This window comes from Rosa chinensis, chromosome 1 (genome assembly GCF_002994745.2).
Source record: "Rosa chinensis cultivar Old Blush chromosome 1, RchiOBHm-V2, whole genome shotgun sequence".
Classification (NCBI taxonomy): Eukaryota; Viridiplantae; Streptophyta; class Magnoliopsida; order Rosales; family Rosaceae; genus Rosa; species Rosa chinensis.
In genome coordinates, this window is record NC_037088.1 from 28797049 (window position 1) to 28806896 (window position 9848).

Here is a 9848-nt window from a genome sequence, read left to right on the forward strand (position 1 = left end):
ATTGCAGACATGCAGTACACGCATGTGCATGAGGAAGGTCTACTAGATGATATCAGGCAAGAACTTCATCTCAGGAAAGGCAAGAACTTCATCTCAGGAAAGATATTGTAGTGCAGCACACATCCAGAGTTTGTAATCGAGTTGCTCATTGTCTAGCAAACTCAGTCTATGATGTGGGAGATGCCTGTGTTTGGCAGACCCAAACTCCAGCTCTAATCCTAGAGCTACTAAAGCATGATTGTAAACAATTGGGATAGTTATCCCCATTAAAAATGAATGAAAGTTCATTGGTTCAAAAAAAGAAAAGAAAAAAAGATTAGGCATATCTTTCGGGAAGTTAATGGTGTAGCCAATAGGCTTGCTCAGGTCGGAGGTGGCCCAAGGGCAGGTTTTCAATTGGGTCACATTGTCGGACCACCGGGAACTCGGGTCGGAAGTCTTGATGTTTCTCAATCATTTTGAGCGTTGATATTATCTAAGTGGATATTTATAACCTATCCAAGGGTAGAGATCAAGCAGTGGTATTTTTAACGGTCAAGATCGCACCTCGCACCGCACAATTTTCTTTTTTCTTTAAATATTTTAAATACTTCCTAAACTTGAGAAATTCATGAAAATTAGCTCGGATTTTCTGAAAATTCTCACGAACTCGTCGTGTCATGTACCTTATCGGACCCTTAGATTAAGAATTTCACTTGTGGAAAATTTTGAAAAATATTTCTGAGCATCTTATAAATTTTCGAGATCGTAACATAATTCCCGAATGATCTCAACTTAACTCGATAAATTTTTTGGGGCTCGCAATTACAGAGAATGAACCCATTGTCAGAAACACCTAACCCCAAATTGAACCCATCTAACCCATCAATTGAATCCTAAACCCAAGTTCGATCAACTAAATTCAATCCCAAATTGAATACGAAATATTGCTGAATCTTCAAACATAAGACCATTGAGACATAAATCTTAAAACATGGATCGCAAAACAACAAATCTCAAGTTCCAACCTCAGCAATTTGTTGATGTTTTAACTAATACCCAATTGGCAGAACCGCTGCTAGGCGGTTAGGGTGGTTGGTGGCGGTGATGACGATGGACTGGGGTGGTTGATAGTGGCATTGGTATGGGTTGGGAGTGGTTGCCAAGAAGCGATGAGAGAGAGAGAGAGAGAGAGTCATTGTATTTCAGTTTTGATGGAAAGAAAAATAAGTCAAAATTGATTTCAAGCAATAGGAGCTATTAGATGTGCTTTGATACACGTGACATCTTGTGATAAAAAGTTTAGTAAGCTCGGTAAAAAGAAATGCTCAGCAAAAGGTCTGCTTCTTTAATGGGATGTGCCACCTCCTTCTTTTTTGCAGCTACCTGGTCAATGAAGTTGTTGACTGCATATCAACATCTCTACCATTTGAAGGAGACTAAGAGTGGAAAAAGGAGGAAGGCTGCTAAATGAGTTTTTCCTCCAAATGGGAGACTCAAAATTAGTCTTGATGGTGCGTTTTGGAGTTGAGTGGATTGTGGAGGAATCGGGGTTGTAGTAAGGGATGAGCTGGGAGTTTCAAAGGTGCATGAACTGGCCTATGTGAGCGTGTGTTACATTGCGAGGCTGAGATTTTAAGAGTTGGGCTATTACTGGCCATTCACCAAGGTTAGAAGGAGGTAGAAGTGGAGACTGGAGAGTGATTCCTCTATTCTGGTGAATGCTTTGAACCACCATGGAGAAGATATTTCTAAGGTTAGTCGAATTATTGATGATTGTAAAGTTTATTTGCATGCTTTTGATGTTATTGTAATTCGACACATTTATAGGGAAGCAAATACGTACTATGGCAGATTAGCTCACTTTGCTAGTTTTAATAATAAAAAATCAACTTGAATGGTCATTTATCCAAATTTCCTGTTACAAACAAAGTTGTTTGGACAGTCAGATTTAAAAACCAAATCTTCACAGATGAAGATTAAGTTAGAAGGAACAGATATACACTGCATTGATAAGTGGTCTTACAAAAGTAAAAATTACAGGCCCATAGTATCAGCCCAAAATTTCCATTTCACAAGGAAACTCTCATAAGTAGGAACCTGTGATTCTCCTCTGCCGCACCACAAGACCTGCAAATGGATCAAAACAATGGCATATCAATGATACTGCCATAGTAAATCGTCACCTGAATTAGAACTTTTCAAAGCCATAGATTGAGTGCATAAACAAGGTTCTGTGAACCCTAGTTACTAGCACCTTGAATGCAGACTGCTCAAAATGTAAATCTAGCTTATTTACCTTGATTAAAATGGCGTGGGGCCATCGATCAAACTTCAACCCTAGTGAAACAACGTACAAACCAAATGCAACAAAAGCAATAAACCGAATGATCTTTCCATATTTCTTTCCAAACTCATAACAGACAGCGCAGTAGAGCTATAAGGCCAACCATGTCTACTATTAACAAGTGTAATACTTGGTTTGATGTAGCACTCACTCTAACATTAATACTTAAGAGAGAGGAGGAATTACCAATGGTTGGAGTGAGTTAGAACACAAAGCTACCAATCAAGTCGACGGATTGGAGGCGGGCGGAATAGCAATTGTATTCAAAGGTGCGAGTGGCCATGGCCAGGAGCTTTCCCCATACATATCTTGATTTTGTCACTTCATAGTCAATTACTAACAGAACAACACGCACCTTCCGGAGAGAAGGTGTATCATCTCTTGCCATTGTAACCATGTTCCCGCACACAACAAAACCAACTTTTTGATTTCCTAGATCGACAAAGCTGTATGACTTTGAATGTAAAGGACAAAGGTCACCAAAGAAGGTATAGAACCAGTTAAAAAACAACAGAGGAGAGTCCTAAGAGTTGTATATACTACCATCATCATTCACAACTAATCGGGAGACATATATCTCGTGATATTCACGAATGGAAAACATGACCTTATCATGTGTACCATCGTTCAAGTCCAAGACCAAAGCCGCCCTGCTGATGAAGGGAAACGGCTTACCATCGAACAAGGAAGTCATCTCTCTCCATTTCTTTTCCTTCTCATTCACATCAAAACACATAATGGGAAAGTTAGGGATTGATTCATTGTTGTGCCTGCTCGAGATCAAGATCTTGGTACCAACAATAGCATAACACAATTCACGACCAGCCAAAGGGCCGCTGTAGTTTTTGGTGCGATCTAGTTCCAGTAGGTAAAATGGAGGATACGGCAAAGCCTCACATTCACCAGAACTGCTATAGTATACCTCGAAAGTGGGACGATCAAGAGAAAAACCTAGGGGACTACCTGCGAGACAATAGAGATTTCCGTTCATCTCAAAAAGCAAGGGGTCTGGTTTCCCCTTCAGGAAACTCCAATCATGCTTTTTCCAAAACATAGACTTGGGTTCAAAACTATAGACATCTCCACTTGGCAGAAATTGTCTTTCCCTAAGTGGTAGTGGAGCTAAGCCACCAGCGAAGAAGATTTGGGAGCCGGAGGCACAGCAACCCATACACGAAGGAATTATCACCTCCACCCTACCGCAGCTGAAAGGATTTTCCTCGCTGGCGAAGAGCCAAGCCCGCTGGCGCAACCGATATTCCGGTTTGACTTTGGAGGTGCAATAGCTGCACTTGGTTATTTCTTCAGTATCGCTGCTAAACTCACAGGAGCATGCAAGTAACTCGGACAAATTTATGGTGCGGAGAACATAACAACAATTGGTCAGGTCATTGCACTCATCGAAACATAAATACAGCTTCTTCTCCTGTGGGTAGAGACCATGCTGCTGGTAATTTACATATCCAGCCTACAGGTTAGGAACTTGGGTGAGCTGCCCAAGTGGACGCACATCACTGCCAACAGTCCACTGTGTCTGATGTTGCTGATAAGGCAGCTGATAAGCACAAGGCTGCGGGTATAGACCATGCTGCTGGTAATTTACATATCCAGCCTGTCCTCCATGATACAGGTTAAGGTGATGTGGACGCATCAAGTTGTTCTGCATAAACATAAACCCAGCACCATTACCACCATTCCATAGATCCACATGTGCATGCTTCAAACGCTTGTAACTATCCATAGAGCCAGCACGACTATAACCATTCCACTTTGTCTGAACTAGCTGGTTCTGTAGCAATCAAGACAATAAAAAGAAATGTTAACATGAATAATAGCAGAGTCAAAAAAGATAAGGCTGTCGTTAGAAGAAACAACCCACTTCTGTGTTATTTGGCACATAAGCACCGGTCTGTGCTTTATGCACATATTCACAAACACACACGCACACACTAAAACTCTCCGCATAATTTATAAAATAGGATCACTCTACATCATGGTTCTCAAACAATCGAATTGTCATATCAACACAAATCACCTACACTTTTGCATGTAACACTAATTGTGCGCATACATATATATATATATATATAGAGGCCCGATCAGGAGCGGACGTCGATGCAGCAGCGGCTTCCAGGCGGCGGCGGCGGCACAGGGATGGCCGGAGGGAGGCCGGAGGCGTCCCAGACCTCTTCTGGGCGGCGTTCGAGGTCGGAGGAGGTCGGGCTTGCCGGTTTCTGGGCAGCCACCTCACCTGCAGTTGCAGGTTTTGTGCAGCACCGCAGAACCGTCGCCGGCGACTCCACCGGACAGCAGACCCCTCCGCACGACCCCCAGCATCCCTCGCGCAAGCCGCGCCGCGCCGTCGCCGCTCGATCGAGGCCGGAGGAGCGACGTCCGCACTTTTTCTGAGTTGCGGACGTCCGCTCTCGAACGGCTTTCTATATATATATATATATATACATATCCTATCCAGAGCGGAGCTCCGCTTTGAAAATTTACGTGTGAAGTTCTAGTTTTGGGTCACTTTTCGGTCGCATATCCACATCTCGACCGTTCAGTTTTTAGGTATTAGTGTATAGATCGTCTCTGCAAATTTTCAGCCAAAATGATGATAATTAAGGCATTGATAATTGCCTTAAAGCTAGTACGGTTCAGGTTGATAGATTCAGTCCCTCCATTGGTTTAAGCGAGTTAGATACCTTAACAATCATCAATTTGGCTGAAAATTTGCAGAGATGATCTATACACTAGTACCTAAAAACTGAACGGTCGATATATGGATATGAGACCGAAAAGTGACCCAAAACTCGAACTTCACACGTTAATTTCAAAGCGGAGCTCCGCTCTGGATAAGATCTTTTATATATATATATATATATATATATATATATATATATATATATATATATATATATGTCCCCAACCGAGTAGCTTTCTAAATGGCAAGCAAATAGTCATATCAACACATCTCTCCTAAATTTTTGCATGCAACACAATTAACTGCTATTTATGCATGTCTGTGTGTGTGTAGACAACATGGCACACACAGACACACATATTCAAGGTTTCATATATGCTTTACTTATATTTCCCCTAATTGAGCAACTTTCATGTTGGCAACCAGAAAAGAAACACAGCTATGAAGGGGTCACTTTGCCATAGCTCTAGATTTTCCAACTGTACGTTGGAGAGGAACAATCCTAGAAAAGCATAGAATTGGAGCTTTCCAAGACTCCAACATTATATAGACAGCCAAACGCAGTAACAAGATTAACTTGGGCTAAACAGGCATCTTATAACCATTAAGCTGCGACATATGGCTTCCAAACCTAATCTGACCTTCACAACTTTTCTACTCCCATTCGAAAAAGGAACTATAATTGAAAAAACATTGAGGGATTAATTCTATTTTTGGTCCAGGAATGTATGTCTGATACGTTAATAATTTGAAATCAAACATACAAGAAACATTAATAAAGTAGGTCAACATAATAGCATTAGAAAATCTACGGGAAAAGGAGGCCATAAAAAATGCACCTGTTTACGATAAAACAATTTCAAGTTAAATGCAGCAAATTAAATAATTACACAACATCCAATAGAAGTTTCACAGAGTATTTTGAAAATATGTTACCAAGTTCAATATTCATGGCTACTTCATCGTAAACTATAGTGCAAAGGATGCGAAGGAAGGGGCATGATAGGGTACAACATAAATAATTAAAAAAAAATTAAGAAGGGAACTTGGTTCTCCAAGATTAATAAATTATCACATAGTATTGACTAGAATATATACCTTGAGATAAGTTGTATAGTTTAGGTGTTACTATAGATGATTATGAAGTATTAACTAGAAGTTCAGAATAGATACCTTGCGAATATTGCTGAGCACTACCAGATGGCTTTTCAGTAACAACAGGTATGCAGTCCTTGTACAACTCGATCACTGTCTTGGCATGCAACATATCACTGTGCTCATCATAACCAAAGAAAGACCATTGCTGGTAAACAGGATCCCAGCGCCACCTTGTACCGTAACCATCAGTGTCCCAGCTCAGGCAAAATCTCCGGTTATTGTAGTTGGGCATGAGCTCACCATTGTAGGAGCTCAAGACAAACTCAGCCACGCTGTGAGAAGCAAACTCGACAAAACCATGATCTTCCTGCCATCCGGTTTGCACTTTCCGCAAAACTGTTGCAGCCAAAACCTACCATCACCCCGAAAGAACTAGCATGAATACAACATAATAATGGGAGACATATAAACAAACTTTGCCAACTTTTAACTCTTGAAGCAACTAAAATTACATCAACTCTTGTACCAAGCGAAGAAATTAATCTAACTTTCGGGTTATCAAAGAAAACAAAAAAGTAGTTGCAATAGTCAGATTATCCCTTTTAAATTCAAGTGCATAATAAACTCCAAGGATGAATTTCAGTAATTTTTGCCCGTATCCTAAACTCAAAAGCAAAATAGGCGAATTCAATCCCTAAACGAACAGAGATACCTCTGCGCAGTCACTGAAGCAGTTGTAGAGATACATCTCACCCATCCTCGGACTCAAGCCGTCGACCCGTAAGGAGCGAATCTCATCGGCTGCCGTCGTCGACTCCTGAGGTTGCTGCATAGCTCAACGCGATTGGAAGATCTCCGATTAGGGTTTTCCCTTTTTTTTTTTTCTTTCTTTGAGGAAAAGTATATTGTGCGCCGAACGTAGCAACAAGCCATTTCACATTAAGGTCCAATTTGGGATTGCTATGCTGTGAGAATAAGTACTTTTACTTTTGCTGTAAGATGAAGCACTTTTGAAATTGACGTGAGAAGAAGCAGTTGAGTGTTTGGTAATTGTTTTCAAAAGTGTTGTGAGAACGAAAAACAATTTTTAGGTGTTTGGTAAGTTGCAAGTAAAAAGTGTTGTAGCTGGGTGTAATTATCAAAATGGCCATAAATATTATACTAAAATACATAATTTGTTTTATGATTATGTATCTGTACTAAATTAAAATTTGTCTCATGTATTGTTCTTGTACACTCGTTCAAATTATCAATGCATCACTTTTATTTTAATATGTATATTGATTATAGAAATTATATAAGCAATTTGAGGTTTCTTGTAAGATTGGTGAAATTTTTGCTTTTGTGGTTGAGCTCGTGAAAATTTAAGGATTATAAATTATTCGAGATATAAATTTGTGCTCTCGATAATTATTAAGAGTGCTCGGGAGTAATTTCAAAAATTTTAAGTAAATGAAAACTTCAATTTGGTAAATCAATAATAAAGTACACGTTATGATGAGTCCGTGGTAATTTTCGTGAAATTTTCGGACGTCAGAGCTATTTATTTCATATTTCGAAAGTTTGGAAATAAAGGAAATTCATTTTAAACAAAGAAAATTGGCGGTGCGATCTGGGCCGTAGATTTCAATCACCATTTAATCTGGTCTGTCACTTTCAAGTGTATAATGGCCGAGATCAGATCAATGATCCATAAACCTCCAGAAAATTTCAGAACTTGAGAACCGTCTCGGGTATCCGCGACAGGACCCGATCCTCACTTCCAATTCCAGTCATCTCCAAGTGTTGGAATACCGTTGTTTGGACCGCATCGTTGTCGCGACCAAGCCTGTGGCTTGGGTTTTCACCAACGTGCTCCAATGAAGGCGATTCGAAACCAAGAAGCTCCAGCGTTTTCCGGCAACTCCAGTGATCATCGGCAATGCATGAGGTACGAAAGTGGATCTCCTCTTCACGCTCTACCTATTGATATACTTGATTTCGACTATAGTTGAGTTTATGATGATTAACATTTTGGGTAGAATTCGGCCACTGTGTAGGATGGCGGCTTGGTTTGGTTGGTCTGGTTCCGACCTTAATGTATCGCTATAGATATTTATCGTTGTTAATTTCCAGTGTTCGTGAAGATTAGTGAAGAGCCAAGAATTTTGGGTTGTTTCTGCTCGAGTTGTCGAAGAGGAGAAAAAATTGGGTAATCAATGTTCAATGTATATTTAAAAAAAGGACGAGGACAAATAAGGCTATTCAGTCAACTTCATTAATAACTCCGTGTTTTTCAGATCAGTTCCGCAAAACCCATTGTGATTTTAGTAGCTTTTGATTTCCTGCTGTGGGCAGCAGCACTTCTGCCCATAAGCTAAAATTTTGGGGTTTTCCAAACAGCCTCATTGAGCAGTGAGCACCAGAAGCACTTTTGAACCAAAAGCAGGTTCCAAAAGCAATGCCAAACTGGACCTAAATAATACCATAGCGAGCCTCCTCATGTCTTGGGTTGGGCCTCCGCTATTCCAATGGAGTCCAATTCAAAAGAGGACTTTAACCGTAAATATGAAAAGATTAATAATCAAGTTTAAGTACTTGTGTTTTGTAGGGCCAGTAGGGTGTAATACGAAAAATAAATTATATTTTTATAATAACATTTTATTCTTTATTATAACTTTATATTAGTGTATTTTACTATTTGAATAATCAAAAACTTGTAGGGTGAAAAAAGTAGTTAATAGGTGACAATACCAATGCTATCAGAATGAGAGAAATATAAGAGTAAATACTATCTCATGTCCAGCATAAAGATATGAACCTTCTACTAATGAAACATCCAAATAAAGGTCAAGAGTTAACTTAGACCAATTACAATTTTTATATTAAAAAAATTATCTTAGATTTGGTATCATACCACGATATGAATTTCTTGATGAATGATGCATCTTTTGGAAGCTTGTATCCCATTCTGCTAGTCTAGTAATGGAGAAGAAGATCAGAGGGAGATATCCCAACATTAGGAAATCTGAATATCCAAACATGGATTAGAATATGAGAAATGGTATTATAAGGCAGAGCTTCAAACTCAAGCATTCTTGATGTATTGTAATGCATTCTGAAACTCTAAAATAGAAAGAGATCTGAACATTTGTTCAACAAAAAAATAAAAAATAAAAAATAAAGGAGGAAGCAAATAAACCATTTTTTTTTGGGTGATCGGATCAAATTACCCTTAATATTAACAGTGGGTAACATAAAATTTAACGGCAGTGACTAAAGTGAATGACGGAGCTAAACTTGAGTTACTAAAGTGATATATTTGAAAAGTCAGTGACCAAAGTGTCGAACAGGTTAAAGTTGAATGACTATTGGTGATATTCTCCCTAAAATTTAACAAAAATGTTGGGCCTTCACCATCTCATTTTTGTCGCCTACTTACTACTATAACTGGAAAGTCGTTTATTTTGACCATAAATTTTATTATTATTATTTTTCGTTTTCAGTGAATTAACTTTTGATATTTGGAAACAGCATATGTATGATCTCCTCAAAAAAAAAAAAAAAGAAAAAAAAAAGAAAAAAAAAGAGCATATGTATGATGTATATTTGTTTTTGCTGGGTCGTTTGTTAGTCGTAATCTTCAAAAGAACACATGTTGGTCATGTGACCATAATCCCCTTGTGTTCGATGCCACATCACCATGAATATATCTCTCGTTCGGGAATGCCAGTTTGATACCTAACC

At 39.1% G+C, this 9848-nt stretch overlaps 1 protein-coding gene across 2 annotated transcripts; it reads right to left on the reverse strand.

Moving 5' to 3' along the window:
- Positions 1-1849: 1849 nt before the first annotated feature.
- LOC121051116 (polyadenylate-binding protein RBP45B-like) lies at positions 1850-7047 on the reverse strand. 2 transcript variants are annotated; one of them, XR_005805201.1, is made up of 4 exons: positions 6835-7047; positions 6198-6534; positions 2279-4115; positions 1850-2109 (listed from the first exon to the last, which is right to left on the reverse strand). XR_005805201.1 is itself a non-coding variant. In XM_040513121.1 (4 exons), exons 1-3 carry the CDS (start codon positions 6952-6954, stop codon positions 4081-4083), a joined length of 492 nt encoding a protein of 163 aa, XP_040369055.1. In that variant the 5' UTR covers positions 6955-7047; the 3' UTR covers positions 1851-2109; positions 2513-4080. The 2 variants fall into 2 exon arrangements, 1 of the variants encoding a protein (XP_040369055.1); XM_040513121.1 differs by having other exon boundaries at positions 1851-2109; positions 2513-4115.
- Between the last annotated feature and the right edge of the window lie 2801 nt (positions 7048-9848).